Source organism: Panulirus ornatus, chromosome 5 (genome assembly GCF_036320965.1).
Source record: "Panulirus ornatus isolate Po-2019 chromosome 5, ASM3632096v1, whole genome shotgun sequence".
NCBI lineage: Eukaryota > Metazoa > Arthropoda > Malacostraca > Decapoda > Palinuridae > Panulirus > Panulirus ornatus.
This window is the reverse complement of record NC_092228.1, coordinates 19,492,759-19,517,602: the sequence shown is the minus strand read 5'-3', so window position 1 is coordinate 19,517,602 and position 24,844 is coordinate 19,492,759. Positions and strand designations below refer to the sequence as shown.

Below are 24,844 nucleotides of genomic sequence, written 5' to 3'. Positions count from 1 at the left end.
CACTACCTTGTATCCAGCTGTTGATATTACAACCTTTGATAGAATTTTTCTAAACATTTTAAACACCTCATTCACATATGACTGCATTCCAATATTCACTGCATTTCCATCTGAGCTTTCAGTTACCTTCCTTTCATACTCCTCCCTGCATTTTTCCTGATTCATCTTCTCGCTTGCCAACACTTTTACCTCTCCATTCTTCCTTACACCATACCTCCACTTCTCCCTGATCCTCATCCCCACAAGAATCACGGAATGGACACAGTCTTTAAAGAATCCTCTCATGACTCTAGCATCCAGCACAGCCTTTCTCAATCTTTCATCCACTGCTAAATAGTCAATCAAAGCCTTTTGCTGTTCTCTCCCATCAACCCTCATCCATTTATATCTGTGGATCATCTTGTACTGAAAGAATGTGTTTGCAAGGAGTGAACCTCTCTCAGAACAAATATCCACAAGATAGCTTCCATTCTCATTTACTCCAGGCACACCCCATTTACCAACTATCTCACAAATTTCATCACATCTCACTTTCGCATTCATATCACCCAATACAACCACATTTCTCTCATTCTCAAAACTGTTATACAGTCATTCAAATTCCTCCAGAAACCCTTCATTTCACCCTTACCTCGTACAGTCTTCATATTCACAGGTGCATATACACATCCCCATGCATACTTCACAATCCCAGTATTTCCTTTGACTCACACTATTCTTGATCCATTCCATCCATGCTCTCTAACACCCTCCCATACTCTTGGTGATAGCAGAATTGCTCATCCTTCTTTTCCTCTTCCCCAATAATTTTCACTCATTCCCATCCATACCACACCTTCCATGCCTTCTCATAACTTGTATTCATCATTTCCATTTTCACTCCATACACCCTGCCCAAGGATATGGGTTTTTCCAATCCCTAGCACATCCACGCTACAACTTTAAACCTCTCTACAATCTCCTTCCTTTTATTCTCACCATTTATTCACATTCAGCGCCATCACCCTGAATTGCTCGTCTCTTTTAACCCTCGGCATAACTGGTAGACTCCAGTGGCACTTCTTAGCCTTTTGTGCCTCACCTTTGACAGGTCACTGGTAGAGGGCAACTTTAGCACAGTTTTCAGAGGCAGCAAGGTTCCAAAATTGTCAAAAAAGTAAGTGAAAGTACACTTGAAGTGTTTGTCCAAATCTAAAAGTATTGCCCAGATGTAATTGGGCAACGCCTCCCCCTTTAGTTCCACCCTTAAGAGGTGTAATAATGAGGTCACCACGAGAAGTTGGAGTGAGACTTGGCTAGTCCAGTAAAACTAGAGTATTCCCTCGAGGTGCTGAAACTTAATAACTTTTCCCAATTTTAAGTTTCTTTACTTTCTACAGTAGCAGCACCTCTTATTTCATTGGTTGTGATACTGCCACTGCCCTCCAACTATACAATTAGTACGGTCACAAACTGATCATATATATGTAACACACTTTGGTAAAAAATACCTGCCTAGCAACTTGTTATGGTGGGTTTTCCTAATATGAAACTGAAACAAGATAAAGTATAATTATTTTTATTTGATAAATAAAATAAATACTATATTGCTATATACATTGCACACAACATCTAACAGGTACCAGAAGGTGACACTACAAAAGGAGTGGGGTGATAAGGCAGTCATTAGGGAAGGGAAGGAGGTCACCTTAATGAGTGTAGATAAGGACAGCATCTCCTGCCCAGTAGCCCTGTCCACCTGCCACTGTTGGGGGAAGGATGTGCCTGATTACAACCTGAGATCATTTGCAGTAGAGCCTTTCAGACCCAGACCAATATGCTCTGGAATGGGGCATAGTTAGTGAGAAATTATACTCTTGTTTTTGTAGTGTATTACTACATGTAATGTGTATGTATTTGTGTACTAATATGCAAGAATTTGTGTTCATGTGTATATATATTTACTACACTGTACTTGCATCACATCATCGAACATGATAGTATTCTACCACCAACTTGATGTGGAATATGATGGGAAGTGGGCTAAGTCCACATCAATCCACAACACAGTGAGCCAAACCCCTTATGCCAGATCACAACATGGGGAACCAAATCCCCAGGTCAGCCCACAACATGGTGAGCCAGACTTCACTACTCCACATGGTGAACCAAACTTCACCAACTCACATGGTGAGCCAAACCCCACTGCATGGGAAGCCAGACCACCATGCTACCCAACAAACGTGATCCAGATCCCTAACACTGAGAGTCAGATCCCCGAGCCATCCCACAACATGGGAACCCGATCCCGTGCCAGCTCACAACTTGGGGAGCCATATCTCTATACTGATCCACAGTATGGGGAGCCAGAACCTCACAGCAGCTAACAAAATGGGGAGGCATTCCACCTCATAAACCCACAACATGGTAAGCCATACTTTGTACTAGTTCACAACATAGAAAATCAGACTGCCATGCCACCCCTCTTGGTGTTGTTTGTGATGACTTTGATGTATCCTGATGCACCACAGGATGTGGGCAGCACAGTCTATTTTGACATTTCTCAGCTCAAAGTCTTGACTGCTGGTGTGTGGGTAGAGTGGTGTAAACTCTAACAGGAATTGTGCTGGATACTGACCTCACCAGCCTGCGCTCCTTCACCTTCCTTTCAGCTTAACCCCTTGGGTTTGACAGTATGCCCCTAAAAGGTGACGGTACGACCCTCAGGTATGGGGATGTGACTTGGGATGTAACCCTTGAGTGTAAGGTCAGAGATCATACCATTGTACCTGTAGTTTAAACTCTTCCATAGCACTCAAGGTCTTATCATGTTTTTTCTGCTGCAGCAATTGCTGGTGCCTTGGCTTTAGTTAACAACATATCCCTTAAACAGTTAGTTAATGGTAAAAACATTATTTTCAGGAGGGGAAGTAAAATAGGATGGGAGCTAAATTAGGTATGTTAGGTTAGATTAAGATTCTTATTAATCATGTCTTCTGCCATTAGGAAGCCATCTACAACCAAACACAGCTGTCAGGTTGAGTTCTTGATAGTGGAGGAGTTATTACGGATTCTATGTGGTCATCAGTGATCTACCTCAATTATGGCAATCATTTTTGTCACTGCATCTTCCTCCATCCAGGTACCATACTTAGAAACTTGGATGGGAAGGAGCAGAGAAAGGAGAGACTAGAGTCACTATGTTTTGTGTGAACTGGATGGTGATGAGGGTGTCAGGTTGGCTGGTGATGGGAGCTGTCATGCCGGCCATTGCTGAACACCAGACAGTGATTGTAGAGAGAGGTTGGTTGATTTAAACCTGATGCTCGTCATGATGGTAAATGTCATAATAATTACAAAACAGCAGCAGGTGGAGGGACAGCATGAGGTGCAGGGAGAGGGGGTGAGTCAAGGGGACAGGGAGAGGTAAGGTGGCAGAGATACCTGAAGTTAGTGAAGTTTCTGAATGATCAAGTTATTGCAGGTAGTGTTATCACTGTTAGGTCACTGGACATTATGGAGTGTAAATGTTTTGGTACCACAGGACATCCTTTGTCTTCATAAGCTGTTACCTTATGTTCAAGGCTACCAAATGTTCTTACAGCTTGTCCAGGTTAATGCAGATGAAGAGCTCATTAGAGCTCCTCAAAGTCAGGTCTGGAAAGGGTGTTGCGGGAGGAAAGCATCTCTGGGATGTCATGACGGCTCTGCTGCTGCTGGCTTCCTCCTCCCTATTGGCCAAAGACACACATTAGCATTATTACCTCCATAACTTCTGAAGCAACACCTGTCATGCAAAAACCTACCACTCATACAGACTCAAATATGAGATACCCATAGAACTACCAACCTACCTATGAGCTGGGCTAGCCTGTAATGCTAACTGCATGTCTTAGTTCACTTTCATTCATAAAGGGGTCAGCTCTCTCACTACCCATGAGATGAATGAGGTATACAGTTCCAGCTGTTAACCACATGCAAATGTTTACATTGATTATTATTTTTGATCCAATTTCAAGTCATTATTTTAATTTGCTTTTGTTTATAATGTTATATGATATAAACACCAAATGGTCATTAAATCCTGCTACATCATAACCTTTACAGCAAGTTTGATGTGCTCAGTACAGCTAGTGTTTAAATGTCTATGGTGATGTTTTTGATCTTGCATTGTTTTTTCACATGCATGCATTCATTCATTAGTACATGCCTTTTTTTTATTTTTTTATTATACTTTGTCGCTGTCTCCCGCGTTTGCGAGGTAGCGCAAGGAAACAGACGAAAGAAATGGCCCAACCCACCCCCCATACACATGTATATACATACGTCCACACACGCAAATATACATACCTACACAGCTTTCCATGGTTTACCCCAGACGCTTCACATGCCTTGCTTCAATCCACTGACAGCACGTCAACCCCGGTATACCACATCGCTCCAATTCACTCTATTCCTTGCCCTCCTTTCACCCTCCTGCATGTTCAGGCCCCGATCACACAAAATCTTTTTCACTCCATCTTTCCACCTCCAATTTGGTCTCCCTCTTCTCCTTGTTCCCTCCACCTCCGACACATATATCCTCTTGGTCAATCTTTCCTCACTCATCCTCTCCATGTGCCCAAACCACTTCAAAACACCCTCTTCTGCTCTCTCAACCACGCTCTTTTTATTTCCACACATCTCTCTTACCCTTACGTTACTCACTCGATCAAACCACCTCACACCACACATTGTCCTCAAACATCTCATTTCCAGCACATCCATCCTCCTGCGCACAACTCTATCCATAGCCCACGCCTCGCAACCATACAACATTGTTGGAACCACTATTCCTTCAAACATACCCATTTTTGCTTTCCGAGATAATGTTCTCGACTTCCACACATTCTTCAAGGCCCCCAGGATTTTCGCCCCCTCCCCCACCCTATGATCCACTTCCGCTTCCATGGTTCCATCCGCTGCCAGATCCACTCCCAGATATCTAAAACACTTCACTTCCTCCAGTTTTTCTCCATTCAAACTCACCTCCCAATTGACTTGACCCTCAACCCTACTGTACCTAATAACCTTGCTCTTATTCACATTTACTCTTAACTTTCTTCTTCCACACACTTTTCCAAACTCAGTCACCAGCCTTATAATACTATATTTACTGAAGAATAAATCTTATCCCAAAATCACCATTACAAAGTGGGTTTGTTGATTGCCACTATAGATATTTATGTACATTATCATTTTTTTTCCATACTTGTTTGCTGTTTCCTGTGTTAGGAAGGTAATGCCAGGTACAAAGAAATGGCCCTATTCTCGCACATCAATTTTATAGCTGTCATGTTTGATAGACCATAGCCACAGCCCATTATCAACAATTAAGCCCTCCATGACCTTTCCATGGTCTCCTCAGCCATTTAACATGCCCAGGTTTACTCAGTTGATAACATGTCGCCCTTTGTATACCCACCTACATCCCTCCAGGTCACTCTATCCCACGCATGTCTCACCCTCCTGCGTGTTCAGGCTCCAAGCACTTAAAAAACATTCACTCCATCCTTTCATCTCCTTGTTCCCTCCACTTCTGATACATATATTCTCTTTGCCAACCTCTCCTCACTCAGATATCCAAGCCATTTCAGTACACCCTATTCAGCTCTCAACCACACTCTTCTTACTACTACACTTCTCTTTTGTCCTATCATTTCTTACTTGACCAACCCTCCTGTCTCCACGTATTGTCCTTGAACATTTCATTCTGCCATATTCACCCTCTTTTGGACATTTTCATTAATAACCCATGCTTTGCATCCATATAACACCATTGGAAATGCACCTTCAAACATGTCTATCCTCACCATGCAATGTTGAAAAATGTACTTTTTATATTATAATGGTGGTTGGTGAGTGAAACTGATAGAATTATGAGAATGAATGTAGACAGCATACAGAAGCTTAAAAAGTTGTATGATACTAAAGTTTAAGAGATGGAGCACCACAAGTGTAAAACTCCTTCCCCATACAGTACAAATACGTAATTACACACATAAATTCATGAGTAAAATATTAGTTAAAAAGCAGCTATTCAGGCTAAAGAATTGAGAAAGAAGAGTTATGGACAATGATGGAAGGATATGTGTGGACCTAAATGACAAGTTTAAGTGTTTCGCACTGGAAGACACTACAGCCTTAATGCCAGGGAGATGGAGTGGGGAGGAAGTACTGGAAAACATTGAAATATCTAGACAAGACATAAACAATTTTAGAGGGCTTTGACTCGTATAAAGCGCTTGTTACTGATGAAATATCTCCATGTGAGCTGAGGATGTGTACAGAAACACTTAACTCTGAAATATTTAAGATGTTAACAGAAAAAGATAAGCATTATGGGAGTTGAATACTGTAACTGTAATATTTGCCTCTAAGAAAGGAGACCAGGGAAAGACGCTGACTGCTCTTCCTGAAGAGTTTGGTCTGTTAGGTACTGGAAAAAATAATCAGAAAGCAAATGGATGGCACCCTGCAAAGGAGAAACTACATAAGAAAGAGAATTAAGTTTTAGGGAAAGGAGGTCATATATAATAAACCTCTTAGATTTCTACAAGAGAGTGTAGTGGATTGATTGTGTATATCTTGATTCTCAGAAAGCTTGTGACACTGTATTACATAGGAGGATAGTAAAGAAGCTGGGTCCTTGGGTAGGAATAATAGGGAGACTACTTTGATGGACAGAAAAGTATCTTAGTGGACAGTAACACGGGATGCATGTCATCTTGAAATGGGTTGAGGTTACAAGTAGCATGCCACAGGGGTCTGTTCTGGGAATGCTTTTTTTTATGATTATTCATGTAAATGACTTAACAAAAGAAGTAAACTCTTATCTGAAAATGTTTTCAGTTCATATTAAGGATATGATGGAAGTGAAAAGCATGGAGCATTGCAACAACCTACAAGTCGATGTATACAAATTTGAAAGTTGGTCAGATAATGGTTAATGCAATTCAGCCCAAGTAAATGTAAAGTAAAGAGGATGAGAGACAGTACAAGAAGGCCTCAGTATGAATAACATTTAGCAGGAAGTAAGTTGTAGAGGTCTGTATGTGAGAGACTTAAGAGAAGACGTCATCCTTAGCTTCTTGTTAGAGTCCCACATCAGGAGAACAGTAATGTAATCAAACGCAGATATATGAATAGCATTTAAGTATATGGATAAGCAAATATTCAGCCAGTTGTTCTCATCCTACATGAGGCCAAAACTGGAATATGCTTCTGAAGTCTAGTATGCACATAAAGGTTTGGAGTAAAGTAACAAGATGGTACTGGAATTCAGAGACATGAGTTATAGGGAAAGGTCAAAGCCTCAAATTGTTAACCATGGAAGAAAAGCGTAAGGGGTAACCTGCCCACAGTTTTTTTAAAACCTTTTTGATGATTTTAACTGTGAACAGGTCTTTGAAAGATGCAGGAATAGAACAACATAAGGCCTTAACATAAAATCAGTTGAGAAACTTGTTAAAAAAGTTGCATTTAAGGAATGCTTTTATTGTATAAGAGTAGTAGATGAACAGAATAAACAGAATAATGTATTTGTGAATGTGGATAGGATACAGAAAGATAAGCATGATGGAGAAAGTTCAAGAGTAGGGGTCCTAAAAGTGTAAAACTTACTCATCACATACTACAAACAGGTAATTGCATACATACATATACCACTGGTTGTGACTTACCAGGGGAAGATGCTCTGGGGCCTGACTGTCCAGGCTGCGACGACGGTTAGCAATGATGAAGGTGTCGAAGCCCACAGGGATGGGGCCACTGCTCTGGGGCCTGTAGGGCATGGGTAGGGTCAGCCAGGAGCTGTGGCTGTGAAAGGTACCTGAAGCCTACCAGAGCACCAGCCACACCACTACATTAGACACAGCACCACAAAATGCTGGGCTGTAGTTATGTACTTGTTTTATTCATGTCAAACAATAATCTGTGATTACTTAGGAACTGCACGTGATGATTGCTTAAGGAACAGAAACAGTGATAATACACCACACTACAGAATAGAGATATACCATAAATGAAACTGAGTATATGTAGATAAAGTGTACTAACCTGAACTTCATGACAGTCCGCCGGAGGGAATAATTATATCCAGTCCAGGTATACCAGTTGACACCATCAGCAAAGGAGCGGTGTGGGCCACCGAGGTACCACCCGTTCAGGTTAGCATCATGACAGTTGCCATACCACCAGGCACCCTGTTCCATGGTCACCAAAGGTTATGGTAGCAATCAGTATGGTCACCAGAAATCATGGTAAGGATCAGTACAGTCACCAGGGGTCATATAATGGGTCAATATGGTCACCAGTCATAACAGTGGTTAGTACAGAGAAGGTCCTGGGGGTCATGACAATGGCTAGTATAATCAGAGGAGGTCTTGAAAATGGTTGGTATAGTCAAAGAAGGTCCTGGGGGATCATAGCAGTGGTCAGTACAATCAGAGAAGGTCAATAAAGAAGGAAGTATGATCAGAGGTCATAACAGTGGTCAGTGGGATCACAGATCATGACAGTGGTCAATACAGTTAGAGGAGGCCATGAAAATTTTTAGTAAAGTCAGAGATCAAGGCAGTGGTCAATATAACCAGAGGAGTTCCCAAAAACCATCAACAATGAGGATCCCACACACCTGCACCACTGAGGGTCCCACACACCTGCACCACTGAGGGTCCCACACACCTGCACCACTGAGGGTACCACACACCTGCACCACTAGGGTCCCACACACCTGCACCACTAGGGTCCCACACACCTGCACCACTAGGGTCCCCCATACCTGCACCACTTGGGTCCCTCACACACACACACACACACCACCCAGGTTTCCTCACCTGCATTTCTCAGGGTCCCTCATACGTACACCACTCTGGGTGTCCACACCTGCACCTCTTAGGGTCACTCACACCTGCAGTACACAGGGTCTTGACTCCTGCTCCATTTAGGGCCTCCCACACCTCCACCACACAGGGTCTCGACACTTGCACGACTTAAAGCCTCCCACACCCGCACCATTCAGAGCCTTCCACACCAGCACCACCTCGAGCCTCCCACACCTGCACTACCCAGACCCTACCACACCTGCACCACTCAGGGTCCCGATAACTGCACGACTGGTCATTCATACTTGTACCACTAAGGTTCTATATGCACCACGTAGGGTTCCTACTCCTACACCAGTCAGGGTCGCCCACACCTACACCACTGGGGAGTCCTATCGCTTGTATCACTGTGAGCTGGCTACACCTGTGCGTACACCTACCTTGTATAGACGGGCGCAGCTTCGCTCCACGAAGTCTCCATCCCGGTTATCGTTGTCAACGTCGAAGGTGGAGAAGGGCAGCCCATTGTGCGAGTACAGCGAGTCTCCTGCGGTGGTGAGTGGTCATGGAGGTGGTGAGCAATGGTGATGTTGAGTTCATGGTGGCGGTGATAAAAGGTCATGGTGGTGATATGAGATCATGGTGAGGGCCAGTGATCGTGGTGGTGATGAGAGGTCATGGCATGGTGATGGTGGTGTTAGTAAGCATTGGTGGCGAATGGTGCTGGTAACTATGTAGTGAGTGGTAAGCATGTGCTGCTGTATGGTGTGGTTCAAGTTGTGATGAATGAGAGTGGCGGTGAGTCGTGTTGGAGAACGGTGGTAATTTGGTGTCTGTAGTGATCACGAATGTGGTTAATAGGTGTAGCAGTTTGTGTTATAAAAGGGTACGCGTAAGCACGGTAGGCCAAAGACATTCGAAATGCTTGAATTATTCCTCAGAGTTCAATTCTTAACAAATCTCAAAGCTGACAGCTTCCACGTTTTCATAGACTTTTATGTAGAAATCATATAATGATAATAATAATAATAATAATAATGATAATAATAATAATAATGAAATATACTCAAATCGGTTCAAATGAAAACCTAAGTCAACTAATAAATTTCCGACACCCTTATTTGTTCAGTATTTTTTTTGTTTGTTTCTGTGACACGACTATCCTCAAATTAAACTGTTTAGATAAAATCATTTACCATAATTTTGTTATCAAGACATCTGTCAAACGCTGTTGATAATGCGAAATGACAATTCCTTATTTGCAAGGAAAACTATAGGGTGTAATTGTTCAACACGTATATGGTCATTTTCGATGGAGAATGTTCAGCAATACAAGTCTGCTGGATCTATCTTTTTGTAAAATAATTACACCTACCACACTCACTCCCCTATTTTCAGTTATGGATATATTTCATTTGTAGTGAAATATGATCTCAGTCATGTGTGCCCAACTGCTCTGGCAGACTGCCTCTTTCAGCCATGTATATCGCCATCAAACACGCCATGAACGGCATTTTTCTTTTTCCTCTATATCTGATATCAACTTCATGTAATTTCACAGGTAATAATGATGATAATTATCATAATTGTTGTAATTACTATTATTCGAACAGGGAAAAAAAATGGTTTGAACCAGTTGTCTTTGGACATGACGTCATCATGTCATGGCATTTGAGGTTGGGTGAGTAAGTGTGTCGGCCGTTGTGTTGAGCTCCTCAAGTATTTTATTGATTCATTACTGTATATACTTTATTGGAAGGTCTGGATGTCTCAGAACGCTGAGAGGAAGGAAGCTGTGAAAATGTAAGTTACAAGTTATTTCCTTACCTAACTAATGTTTACGTGTGTGACAAATAAATCTCAGGTTATTTTAGCTGGGGTCTTCTGGGGTAGTAAACAAGGCATAATAAACATTCGTTATTTTGCCACCATGATTATTCATCGTGTGCTGTCTAGGGTGTTTAAGGAGAGCATTGTAGCTTGTGGCAAGTCGCGAAATGAAACTTGGTATTAAAGGAATTCTTTAAAGAACATAGAAAATTGTATTAGACGCAAAGGAAATATTTATTTTGTACAGATTTCCTTTTTTAAACTGATGCCAAGCATTGTGTATGCGTCTTTTCCTCTTATATACAGAAAATATTATATATAGTTTAAGACATTTCCAAAAAAACTTTGACACAATTACCCTCCAATTGGCTCATTCATCCGTGATGGTTCTACAAGTCCTTTAAGTGATCAAATAGACCTTTTATGTTGTCTACCTTTGTGACCCATCCACTTGTTCTGCCTCGTGTCCCAATGTCTTGTTGGTGGAAGCAAGTAGCAGAGTCTTGTACCTCTCACAGTTGATGGAAGACCTTTATTTTGTGGCAGATTCGGACAAGTTATTAACATCACTCGTTAGCCTGGACAAGCTACTTATACATGTACTGGCCAACGACAGTTTGGTTTTTACAACCTCTGTTTAGCTTCTCCAAATATGTGTTACTTTTAGCAGCTCATTAAACCTTGGCTGAAATACATTTACTCCCAGTTTTTTTAAACTGCAAACACAATATTGTATTTCGTCAGACATCCGATTAGGTAGTTCATTGCCAGCGGTCGTTTACATTGCAAGGAAGTTTACTTGTTCGTCAGAATTACATTAATTACGTTGACCCCAATAGGTCTTACAGACCTATTACAGTTGGTTAGATGAATTCGTTTCGATATTAGTGATTTGGTTTTGAACAGATCTACGTTACTAATGGTTAGATAATGTCGTGCATAACTAAATTTTATCTTGGATTGTTGTGGTACAGCATCAGTGATGTATTGCAGTACAGCATCGAAATAAATAGCATTTTTTTCCTATCCTATTAAAGAACCATTAGCAACAGTGAAACTTAAGATTGTATATCCAGTAGTTTGGGTACACCATACATTTGGGCCTTCAGTTGTTTTTGGTGTATATATATATATATATATATATATATATATATATATATATATATATATTTTTTTTTTTTTTTTCTTTCAAACTATTCGCCATTTCCCGCATTAGCGAGGTAGCGTTAAGAACAGAGGACTGGGCCTTTGAGGGAATACCCTCACCTGGCCCAATTCTCTGTTCCATTTGATTTACTTTTTCCCACCATCCATGATTTGAAATGACTTTCGGACAATAAGGTTTCCAGATACTTTTAGGAAAAAGTTGCCTATTAAAAGTACTTCGTAGATCCCACGCAAATTATTTGTCTTGGCAACATATCCCTTAGCATATAACGTTACCATTTGTTCACCGTATTGACAATTCCAGTTACATGAGTAACGGTCCAAAAGGTAGAAGACAAACCTCCCTGCCTTTCAGAATACCTCTATTATTCCACCTTGATTCAACACTGCACACAACTTGGTAATACTTTTGGCCTCCACACATGAATGCTTACATGTGGGAAAGTGTTGGCTTTCATTATATTTCTTGTTGACCGAATTCAGTGAACGCGGAGCCCCCTCCATGTGATAAGGTAATACAGACAATGATTTAATGGACTTTTGCTCGAAACTTCCAGTTTCAACGTATTACAATTGGGCTGCCATTTTCAGGTTTTGGTGTGAAAGCCAGAAGCCCTGTTGACTGAATTGTGTCACAACACTACAAAGTAAAGTCAATCCTGAGTTTCGTACGAAAAATCAAGTATATTAGTGTGCTCGGGTTTTGTGATATATTCCCAATATATTATATAAGTGTCATATCCCGAAATATTTTTGCACCACCTGCTAAGCCTGATATCACAATATAATTAATGTAATATTTAGTACGTTGCTGAGGTCGAAATCACCGCCGTACTTCACCTGTGTTGTGCAAGTAAAAAGATGGGGAAGGCAGGCAGGTAACATGTCACATTGTGAACATTATGGCCTTACCTACGTTAGGAAAAAAAAAAAAAACATTTGGGATGGATTGTTGCTACAAACGTGTGATGAAGTAAACTTAAGGTCGCTATTTAGGCATACCAGTGATGGTGTCGCTTGTGATATTACTTCCATCAACAGGAAAACATTGGCGTGAACGTATAGTCTAACCTGTATTAATGAACTAAACTTTAGGGTGACATTGTGACCTCATTTCTGTTGACAGAGTAAATATTGGCAAACTAAGAGAAGTTTATCAGTTGACGGACGCATGTGCTAGTTAACCAATTTGGACGAGTGATTCTATTTGATTCCTTACACATTCGAGAGTTGATATATAGAATGGGATTATTGGGAAAGCGGAGTGGGAAGGGCTTAGAAATAAAGAAAAATCACGGTATTTATGCACCGTACCAACTGTTGAAAGTGTTGATATTTGATAGGTACCACCTTCTTCAAAGTTTCTGAAGTAAAAAATGAACGGAGTTCCGACGTCATTTTCTAATTTAAGGGCATAGTAACCTGCAGACGTCTGACACCATACGTTCACATGGCGTTTGTTCTGATCCTGTAGAAATTTATTGTTTGTAAATCAACATAGGACGTATTACCAAAAAACTTGTCTGTATAGTTAATTTTGACTGACAAGAATGCCGCCATACATGACGCAAACATTGCAGACAGTTGGGGAGAGTTCAGATGTCTGCAAAGGTAGTTTTCGAATTAATGCTAATGGTATCTGACCACAGGTTCAGAAATCTATACCTCTTTACACATCTGAGATTGTTTACCTTCCAAACTAAATGTATCATAACGCAGTTGAGCGAAATGCATGTTCTATTTATATGATTAAAACAGGCAGGTTATCTTTCTTTTCATACTGGTATTTTACATTATTAATTTATATGACCTCACTTTCCATTTCTGGTCATAATTCAAGAAAACGTGCGTCCGCCGACGTATAAAATACCCAACTTAAGCATCGAGGTGGTAGGGTGACATTTTAACTCATTGGACGAACATACGAATGACGCTGACCTTCACCAGCATATGCAAGCCATATGTTTATAGGGGGAGACACTGACCTCACCTGCTCTGACCTAAATAATATTTGTGTGACAGTTTGACCTCGCCTACATTGTCGAAGTAATGAGTCTGGTCCTGCCTGGCTTGATGAACCAAAGGTTAGCATGTTATAAAGCTGTACTGTACTTACCAGCGTTACCGAAGTAAACATTGGCGTGGTAGAGGCGGTAGGCGTCCCTCTCTGAGCCGATGCGGAAGCCCCGGTAGCGAGCGAAGCGCTTATTGCCGGACCAGTCCTCCAGCTCGATGTGCAGCTCGTACTGGGTCTCGTTGTCCACATTGGTGAGCGACCATAGCAGGATGTTGCCTGCAAGCACCTCTCCAGTCGGTCGTGTGTCTCCAGTCAGACAGTCAGAGGGAGGGGGAAGGGTAGGACCAGTTAGGGGTGGGAAGGGGGTGGCATGGAAGGGTCATGGAGAAAGGGAGGGGCCAGAGGTAGTGTTGGGTTGTTTTCAGCACCTGACAGTCGAGTACTGTTGTTCATGTCCGTCATTACAGGGCAAGGTTAATCACAGTATGAAACAGAGGGAACGTTTGGAAAGACAGACTAGAAACTGTTTTTGGGTTATGTGTAGAGTCGACTCTAATTTACATAGGATTTTGCAGTTCATGGTTATTCTGTTCCAATGATGACCGCGGATGAGGTAGCCGTTAATTTGTTGAATAGGTTTATATTCTACATTGTTTATATACACTTGTTGTCACCTCTGGGTTACGTTGAGGTTAGGCTAGTGGAGGCATGGAGTCTCCTGGTTGAGGATTAGGTAAGGTTGATTGGTTTGCCTGTTTTAGCCTCACACTTTCCCTAGACTTCAGGATTGCTACAGCCATGAGCTCTCCAAGAACCGCTTTGGACTTCGGAAATCACAGGTGATCGTTTCAGTAATAGGAACTGAATGTGAATATTGATATTTACGAAATAGATTTTAGTTCCCCCTTTGAGTTAGGAGAAGCTATTGTATTACCCAAACTTACCCGTCTGATCTATTGATCATTTACCGTTCAAAGTATAAAAAGATAGAAAGCGCGTCTTTGTACATGTATCCACTAGCTGGGTGCAAAGCACGTCTTTGTACATATATCCACTAGCTGGGAGACGCTAAGGACATCACTGGGTCTGTGATGGATGTCTCTACAGCGAGTATTTCTGCCAAACGTTATTCATCATTGCTTTTTTTTATGGATTTCATTATAAACATTGTGAATGTTTAGTGAACGTCGTTTACATGTTAGAAAGATAATATACCTTTTCCCATTAAACAGAACGTGACGATAGTACCATGCTGACTGCAATGCCGTAGACAGTAGCAACTGCCGGTATATTTCGTGTACAGAAACAATGGTACATTAATGATGAGCCCCAGGACCTGTTGCCCTCCTACTTTCCACTGCTTTTCCCAAGCTTTCTCTTCCTGATCGCACCGCTAAGAGCGCTCAAATAAATCTCTCTCAGATTCTTCGACACCCAAAGCCTTTCCTTGCAATATACAATTAAGAGATTTTTGTGATTTATTTCCTTCCAGCACCATGGGTACAGTTTTTTACTTTTTACCATTTTATGTATGATTTCCCACCTACTGCTCGGCATATAAGTGATTATTTCTTATTCTTTTAAAGTGTAGTGATTGGGGAATTCCTTCTGTTTAAAATACATGCATCTCAGTTGCCTTTACACCTGTTCTTGTTTGATTAATTAGATCCATGTTTAGGTATCCATGTCTGAGATGCGCTAAGTGTATGTGGAGACGCTTGGTTCGGTACCATGGGTAATGAATCCTTTTCAGTAAATAATGTTCATATGAACAAGCAATGTATCCTGATCATACGAAATTGAACCGTATCGAATAAATGTATGTTTGTCACTTTAAATGTAACCCGAGGTATTACTACTACTTGAGAAAGGTTAGGTTAAAATGGATGACGGGGATCATTTGCATTGTAAGCATTTTCTAAAGTAACCAGTTTTCCTAAGATGACCAGTTCGTCTTGGTCGGGGGCACATGTGTTGTTGTTGTTGTTGTGTTTGTGTGTGTGATGATATAAAAAGCTAAGATAACTAAATTATGAACAGAGGTTCACTTCTACTTTGTACAAAATTATAAGTAGAGGTTCATCTCTACTTTGTACAAGATTATAAGCAGAGGCTCATGTCTACTTAGTTTGTATACACTATACTTGTAGTTGTATGAGGCAGACATGTTTCTTAATGCCACGGGCAAGAGACACGTATTGACCTGGGAAAGATTTTCTGTAAATTTTGCTACGATTAACAAGGACATTGGACCAGGATTGTACTTTTTCATCATTACGTAAACAATTCATTTTATATTATCAATTCGAAACAGCACTTAATTAAGATTCAAGTGATTGTCACTTGTATTTATGTTTTAAGTTTAGTGTGATGAGATTGATTAATATTGTTTACGAAATGTTTTTCGTCTACTTTAAAGCGTCTTTGAAGTGGTGTTGTAATGTATTCATACTGTAACTTTATTTGTAATCGTAATTTGTATCTATTTTAGTTTCTTTCATGACTGTTTCTTGTGACTGTTTTACTTAATGGCAGTGGTTTTTTATGAGATCTTAAATTTCCATGAAATGGGGTTGGCCAACGACGCCCCAACATATTTATGTTATCATATAAGTTTAGAAGAGAAAAACTATATTCCATCAAAGAAAGCGAATGGATGACTAACTCGTATATACCCCAGACTGTGACCATTTCTGACTAACGTCACATGATAATGGTGTGGGATTTACACCTCTACACGCGTTTTTTTTCCCCCCTTCAAGTCTTACTGTCAAGACAGCTTCGATGAGAGGAAGGTTGTAAACTAATGCTAACTATATGAAGGAAGGTTGTAAACTAATGCTAATTATATGAAGGTAGAAGATTTTTGGCTTGGATTTATTGTAATCTTGGGGTTAGTGGTGCACACAAGACAGAGGAGGACATATACGATGATAAAGGTCTTAAGTTGCGTTCTTAAGAAGCAGCAGCTCTGACCTGGAGAATTTTATGTGGCTTCGTATAAGGGATTCGATTCCCTCCTAGTCAACTCTCGCGCAGGTGATGAAAACTATGTATTGGAGGAGTTGGTCTGCCTTTTGGACCTCGAAATATATTTTTACGTACATCTCCTTCCGTCAAGTGTTGTCTGTAATGGTGATATGTCTTTTACACCAAGGTTAAAAGCTTGATTTGGGATTGTCTGTCACCATGATGACGGATTTTAGCCGGTCATGTAAAGGTGGCGTAGTTACCGTGCTGTCATCTTGGCTCATAGGGCAAATGCCAGCAGCCTTTGTAGAATCAACTGTTAAGAATGTATGACAACTGCCCCTTTCAACGCTTGGAACTTGGAGGAATAGAAGATGACCCTTGCTTGGGTGCTTTTTAAGCTCGAGAGCTCAAAGGTCAAACTCACTGTTCCCACGTAGGTTTATATATACAAGACAGATCAAAGAATTCCACTGGGGTGACGGTATGACCCTTGGCCCAGCACGGCTGCCAAGATTTTTTCCGGCACCACGAAGGTTAAAGACTGTCACTGTTGTTATTATTTTTGATTGTGTCAGTCACTGCTTATCGTATCAGTCGCCAGTCACTGCTCGTTACATCAGTTGAGACTCGCTTCATTATAGCAGATGTCAGTTACTGCTTATTGTATCAGTCGTCAGTCACTTCACCCGTTGTCAGTCATTGTTTCTGTTGAGTCACTTCATTATAGCAGATGTCTGTCACTGCTTATTGTATCAGTCGCCAGTCACTGCTTGTTGTGTCAGTCGCAAGTCACTGATCATCCGTTGTCCGTCATTGTTTCTGTTGACAGTCACTTCATTATAGCAGATGTCTGTCACTGCTGATTGTATCAGTCGGCAGTCACTGCTCGTTATATCGGTTGCCAGTCACCGCTTATTGTATCATCCGTCAGTCATTATGTCAGCCTCTGCATATTGTGTCAGTCACTGCGTATTGCATAAGTTGTCGGTTGCTGCTTATTGTATCAGTCGTCAGTCTTGTCAGTCACTGTTCATTGTATCAGCTGTTGGTCTCTTACTGTATGAATCGTCAGTCATTATGTCTGTCATTGCTCATTGTGTCAGTCGTCAGTCTCTGCTCATTGTATCAGTCGTCAATAACTGTTTATTGTATTTGTCTTCCTTCTTTGCTTGATATATCAGTCGACAGTCATTGTCTCAGTTGCAATTTATTGTATCAGTCGTCATTCATGATGTCAGTCACTGATTGCATTAGTCGTCAGTCACTTATTATTGTACCAGTATTCAGTCACTCCTTACTGTATTAGTCATCAGTCATTATATCAGTTGTTAGTTACTGCTTATTGTATTAGTCGTCTGTCATTGTGTTAGTTGCTGGTTATGATATCAAAGGTCAGTCATTATGTCAGTTACTTATTGTATCAGTCTTTGCTCATTGCGTCACTCTGTTTATTATATCGGTCCTCAGTCACTGTATCAGTTGCAGCTAATTGTATCGGTCGTTATTCATGATGAGGCAATACTCATTCGTCAGTCACTGCTAACTGTATCATTCATCGGTCTCTTGTGTCTGTCACTGCTTATTGTATCAGTCGTCAGTCATTTCGTCAATCACTTATTGTATCTTTTCAGTCATTATGTCAGTCACTGTTTACTGTATCACTCATTAGTCATTGTTTGTTATATTCATGGTTAGTCTCTGTCATTTGCAACATATTGTATAATTCGTCAGTCACTGCTTATTGTATCAGTCTTCAGCACTTTGTGTCAGTCACCCCTTAATGTATTAGTCTTCAGTCAGCCATTGTGTTAATCAGTGGTTATTTTGTGTCTGGAGTCTTTGTGTTAATGCCTATTGCATCAGCCGTCAGTCATTGTGTTGTCATTCACTGACTATTGTAAAGGTCATCAGTTGTTGTGTCTATCACTGCTTAGTGTATCAGTCGTTAGGCATTGTGTCAGTTGCCAGTTATTGTCTCAATCGTCAGTCATTGTGTCAGTCACTGCTCTTTGTATCAGTCGTTAGTCACTGCTCTGTATCAGTCGTCTGTCATTTTGTCAGTCACTGCCTATTGTATGTCGTCAGTCAATGCTCATCAGTCATTGTCGTCAGTCAATGCTCATCAGTCATTGTCGTCAGTCAATGCTCGTCAGTCATTGTGTAAGTTGCTACTTGTATCAGACATCAGTCACAATGTCAAGTCACTGCTCATTGCGTCAGTCGTCAGCCACTGCTTATTGTATCAACCTTCAGTCATTGTATTAGTCTTTGCTTATTGTATCTGTCTTCAGTTATTGTATCAACCTTCTGTTATTGTCAGATGCTCATTACTGTATCAGTTCAGTCATTGTATCATCAGTCATTGTGTCGATCACGACTTGTTGCATCAGTCGCCGGTCATTGTCAGTCACTGCTTTTTGTATCAGTCGGATAGTCACTGTCAATTTCGCCTTACTTTATCAGTCATCAGTCATTGTAAGTCACTGGTTATCATATCGCTCGTTAGTTAATGTATTAGTCGTCAGTCATTGTCTCACATTTTTTTCATTGTCAGTCACTGCTTCTTGTATTACTCGACAGTTTTTGTATCAGTCTTCAGTCATTGTGTCATCACTGCCTATTGTATCAGTCGCCAGTCATTGTGTCAGTTGTTTTGTGTATCAGTCGTCAGTCACTATATACCGCTTCCTGCCTGTGTCACTCTGTCATTCAAGGTTTTTTCATCAGTCTTCACTCATTGTGTCAATCACTGCTTATCGTATCAGTCTTCGGTCATTGCTTATTGCACCAGTCGTCAGTCATTATGTCAGTCACTGCTGATTGTATAAGTCGTCATTCACCGCTTATTGTACCAGTCTTCAGTCTGTGTGTCAGTCGCTGCATACTGTAGTGAACTTCAGTCATTGTACGTGACATTGGCTATTGTATCACTCTTCAGACTTTGCGCCAGTCTCTGCTTCTTTTATTAACCATGAGTCATTGTATCAGTTAGTGCTTGATTTATCAGCGGTCATTGTGTCAGTTGCTTCAATCAGTCAGCAGCCATTATGTCAGTTGCTTCTAATTTTGTCAGTCAGCAGTAATTGTCTCAGTTGCTTCTAATTCTGTGAGTCAGCAGTCATTGTGGCAGTTGCTTCTAATTCTATCAGTCAGCAGTCATTGTGTTAGTTGCATCTAATTCTATCAGTCAGCAGTCATTGTGTCTGTTGCTTCTAATTCTATCAGTCAGCAGTCATTTTGTCTGTCGCTTCTAATTCTATCAGTCAGCAGTCATTGTGGCAGTTGCTTCTAATTCTATCAGTCAGCAGTCTTTGTGTCAGCTGCTTCTAATTCCATCAGTCAGCAGTCATTGTGTCAGCTGCTTCTACTTCTGTCAGTCAGCAGTCAATGTGTCAGTTGCTTCTATCAGTCAGCAGTCTTTGTGTTAGTAGCTTCTATCAGTCAGCAGTCATTGTGTTAGTAGCTTCTAATCTTATCAGTCAGCAGTCATTGTGTTAGTTGCTTCTATTTTATCAGTCAGCAGTTATTGTGTTTAGTGCTTTCTAATTCTACAGTCAGCAGTAATTGTGTTAGTAGCTTCTAATTCTGTTCCCTGTCAAGCAGTCATTCGTGTTGTTCCTTCTAATTCTATCAGTCAGCAGTCATTGTGTTTAGTAGCTTCTAATTCTATAGTCAGCAGTCCATTGTGTTCAGCTGCTTGTAATTCTATCAGTCAGCAGTTCATTGGTGTCGCTTGCTTTCGGTTTTATCAGTTCAGCAGTTCATTATGTCCGTTGATCTGATTCTATCGTCCACTGTAATTGTGTCAGTGCTTTCTAATTCTATCATTACAGCAGTCAGTGTCTGTTGCTTCTAATTCTATTCAGTCAGCAGTCATTGTCAGTTGCTTCTAATCTTATCAGTAAGCAGTCGATATGTCAGTTGCTTTGAATCTATCAGTCAGCAGTCATTATGTCAGGTTGCTTTAAATTTATCATTCGTCAGCAGTTCATTATGTCAGTTGCTTCTAATTCTATCTGTGGCAGTCATTGTGGCAGTTGCTTCTAATTCTATCAGTCAGCAGTCATTGTGTCAGTTGCTTCTAATTCTATCAGTCAGCAGTCATTGTGTCAGTTGCTTCTAATTCTATCAGTCAGCAGTCATTGTGTCAGTTGCTTCTAATTCTATCAGTCAGCAGTCATTGTGTCAGTTGCTTCTAATTCTATCAGTCAGCAGTCATTGTGTCAGTTGCTTCTAATTCTATCAGTCAGCAGTCATTGTGTCAGTTGCTTCTAATTCTATCAGTCAGCAGTCATTGTGTCAGTTGCTTCTAATTCTATCAGTCAGCAGTCATTGTGTTAGTAGCTTCTAATTCTATCAGTCAGCAGTCATTGTGTTAGTAGCTTCTAATTCTATCAGTCAGCAGTCATTGTGTTAATTGCTTCTATTTCTGTCAGTCAGCAGTCATTGTTTCAGCTGCCTCTAATTCTATCAGTCAGCAGTCATTGTGTCAGCTGCTTCTATTTCTATCAGTCAGCAGTCATTGTGTCAGTTGCTTCCAATTTATCAGTCAGCAGTCATTGTGTCAGCTGCTTTTACTTCTATCAGTCAGCAGTCAATGTGTTAGTTGCTTCCAATTCTATCAGTCAGCAGTCATATTGTCAGTTGCTTCTGAATCTATCAGTCAGCAGTCATAATGTCAGTTGCTTCTGAATCTATCAGTCAGCAGTCATTGTGTCAGCTGCCTCTAATTCTATCAGTCAGCAGTCATAATGTCAGTAACTTCTGAATCTATCGGTCACCAGTAACTTCTGAATCTATCAGTCAGTAGTCATAATGTCAGTTGCTTCTGAATCTATCAGTCAGCAGTCACTGTGTCAGTTGCTTCTGAATGTATTAGTCAGCAGTCATTGTGTCAGTTGCTTCTATCAGTCAGCAGTCATTGTGTTAGTTGCTTCTGTCATTCAGCAGTCATAATGTTAGTTGCTTCTAAATCTACCAGTCAGCACTCATAATGTCAGTTGCTTCTGAATCTATCAGTCAGCAGTCATTATGTCAGTTGCTTCTAATTCTATCAGTCAGCAGTCATTGTGTCAGTTGCTTCTAATTCTATCAGTCAGCAGTCATTGTGTCAGTTGCTTCTAATTCTATCAGTCAGCAGTCATTGTGTCAGTTCCTTCTAATTCTATCAGTCAGCTGTCATTGTGTCAGTTGCTTCTAATTCTATCAATCAGCAGTCATTGTGTCAGTTCCTTCTAAGTCTATCAGTCAGCAGTCATTGTGTCAGTTGCTTCTACAGTCAGCCGTCGTTGCTCATTGTATCTGTTGTCATTCATTGTGTTGGTTGCTGTTCATTGTATTAATCAGTTGTCATCGTGTCAGTTGCTGCTCGCTCGGTCAGGTTTTGCTCATTGTATCGTTCATCGGTTATTGAATCAGTCATTGTCACACACTGCACATTGAACGGTCAGTGGTCATGTGTCTGAATCTTCACGGTGTGTGACCAGTCATTTTCTCATTCACTGCTCATCGTATCAATAAGTATTCACTGTCAGTCACTGCTCATTGTATTGGTTAACAACCATGCTGTTAGTCACTGATCATTGCAACAGTCGCTGGTCACTGTATCAGTTAAGTCATTGTTTCAGTCACTGATTATCGTGTCTTTTCACTGTATATCTAGTCACTGTCAGTCACTTCCCGTGGTATCAGTGGAAGTCATTGATCACTGTGTCGGTGATCAGTCATTTTGTCTGTTCGTTGTATCACTTAGGAGTAATATTGTCAGTCTGTTTGTTTTGTCAGTCACTACTCATTGTATCAGTCAGCGGTCATTGTATAAGTCACTGATCATTGTGTCAATCATTGATCATTGTGTTAGTTACTAATCATTGTCAGTCATTGATCATTTTGTCAGTTTGCTGATCATTGTGCGACAGTCAGCATTTATTGTGTCAGTCACTGCCCATTTTATCAGTCGACAGTCATTGTATCAGCCTGAAGTTATTGTGTCAGACACGACTCATTGTATTAGTCACCCGTCGTTATGTTAATCATTGATCATTCATTCAGGAGTCAGTCACTGGTCACTGTGTATAAGTCAGCAGGCATCGTGTCAGTCAACGCTCATTGTCAGCCACTGCTTATTTGATCAGTTGTTTGTCATTTTGCCAGTCACAAGTCACTGTATCAGTCACTGAACATTTCATCAGTCTCTGATCGTTGTGTAGCTCTTGTGATTGTCATTCGCTTATCACTGTCAGTCACTTCTCCACTGCTCACTGTTAGTATCTGCTCGTTGTATCAGTATGCAGTCACTCTGCTAATTACATCAGTCAACAGTTATTGTGCCAGTCAGTCCTCACTGTTATTAGATAAGTTTTTTTCAGTCTTATCACATTGATAAACAGTCATTATGATAATTACTTCTCGGCTTATCAGTTAGCAGTCATTCATTCAGTCAGTAAGCATTGTGTCAGTCGTTTTCTCAGTCAGCACTGTGTCAGTCACTGCTCATTGTATCAGTCAGCAGTCATTGTATTAGTCACTCCTCATTTTATCGTTCAGCAGTCATTATGACAGTCTTCGTTGAATCAGTCAGTGCTTAGTGTGAGTCACTGCTAAATTTATCAGTCACAAGTCATTGGTTTAGTCACTGCTTACTGTATCATCCAGTCATCATTGTATTAGTTTATGCTTATTGTATCAGTCAGCAGTCATTGTGTTCGTGCTTATCACTGTATCAGTCAGCAGTCATTGTGTCCGTAGCTTATCATTGTATCAGTCAGCAGTCATTGTATCCGTAGCTTATCATTGTATCAGTCAGCAGTCATTGTGTCCGTAGCTTATCATTGTATCAGTCAGCAGTCATTGTATCCGTAGCTTATCATTGTATCAGTCAGCAGTCATTGTGTCCGTAGCTTATCATTGTATCAGTCAGCAGTCATTGTGTCCGTAGTTTATCATTGTATCAGTCAGCAGTCATTGTATCCGTAGCTTATCATTGTATCGGTTAGGAGTCTTAGTGTCAGAGTCATTGCTCATTGTATCAATCGGCAGTCAGTGTGTCAGTCGTGCTCATTGTATCATTCATCAGTCACTGTGTCATACGCTGTTCATGGCATCAGTCAGCGGACATTGTCTGTCGCTTATAACTGTATCTTATAACTGTATCAGTCACTGACCTTTTTTTTGTCTGTCATCTCAAAAATATCAGTCTAAATGATTGTTCATTATATAAGTCGGAAGTCATTGTGTCAGTCACTGCTCATTGTATTACTCATTAGTCATTTTATTGGTCATTCATCATTGTATCAGTCACTGCTCATTGCATCAGTCATTCTGCATGTCATTCGTTATTGTGTCCGTCACGGCTCATTGTATCAGTCAACTTGGATAAGTCATTCATCATTGTCAGTCACTGCTCATTATATCAGTCATTCTGCATAAGTCATTCGTTATTGTATCAGTCACTGCTCATTGTATCAGTCATTCTGCATAAGTCATTCGTTATTGTGTCAGTCACGGCTCATTGTATCAGTCATCCTGGATAAGTCATTCATCATTGTGTCAGTTACGGCTCATCGTAACAGTCATTCTGCATAAGTCGTTAGTTATTGTGTCAGTCACTGCTCATTGTATCAGTCATTCTGCATAAGTCATTCGTCATTGTCAGTCATTGCTCAGTGTGTTGGTCAGTGCTCATTTTATCAGTCACTTTTCATTACATCAGTCAGTAGTTATTGTGCTGGTATGGTCAGTGTGAGGACCATTCTGGAGTGATTTTGTCAGTTATCGCTCATTGTATCAGTCAGCTTTGTCAGTTATCGCTCATTGTATCAGTCAGCTTTGTCAGTTATCGCTCATTGTATCAGCAGTCAGTTTTGTCAGTTATCGCTATTTGTATCAGCAGTCAGTTTTGTCAGTTATCGCTCATTGTATCAGCAGTCAGTTTTGTCAGTTATCGCTCATTGTATCAGCAGTCAGTTTTGTCAGTTATCGCTCATTGTATCAGCAGTCAGTTTTGTCAGTTATC

At 40.7% G+C, this 24,844-nt stretch overlaps 2 protein-coding genes across 5 annotated transcripts in view; one reads left to right on the top strand and one right to left on the bottom strand.

The window, feature by feature from the left end:
* Positions 1 to 1,544: 1,544 nt before the first annotated feature.
* Positions 1,545 to 24,844, bottom strand: part of LOC139748623 (microfibril-associated glycoprotein 4-like) — a 60,461-nt gene continuing 37,161 nt past the window's right edge. For all 4 annotated transcript variants that reach the window (XM_071661816.1, XM_071661815.1, XM_071661818.1 and 1 more), the window contains exons 5-9: positions 13,957 to 14,133; positions 9,284 to 9,390; positions 8,077 to 8,222; positions 7,701 to 7,800; positions 1,545 to 3,710 (exon numbers count right to left, since the gene is read on the bottom strand). In XM_071661816.1, the coding sequence (XP_071517917.1) occupies positions 3,615 to 3,710; positions 7,701 to 7,800; positions 8,077 to 8,222; positions 9,284 to 9,390; positions 13,957 to 14,133 (626 nt within the window). In that variant the 3' untranslated portion in view covers positions 1,545 to 3,614. The remainder of the gene's footprint in view (positions 3,711 to 7,700; positions 7,801 to 8,076; positions 8,223 to 9,283; positions 9,391 to 13,956; positions 14,134 to 24,844) is intronic.
* The window catches only part of LOC139748618 (uncharacterized), a 155,600-nt gene continuing 141,247 nt past the window's right edge, over positions 10,492 to 24,844 (top strand). Inside the window, exon 1 of the mRNA XM_071661777.1 lies at positions 10,492 to 10,646. The gene's annotated coding sequence lies outside the window, so the exon portion shown is untranslated. The remainder of the gene's footprint in view (positions 10,647 to 24,844) is intronic.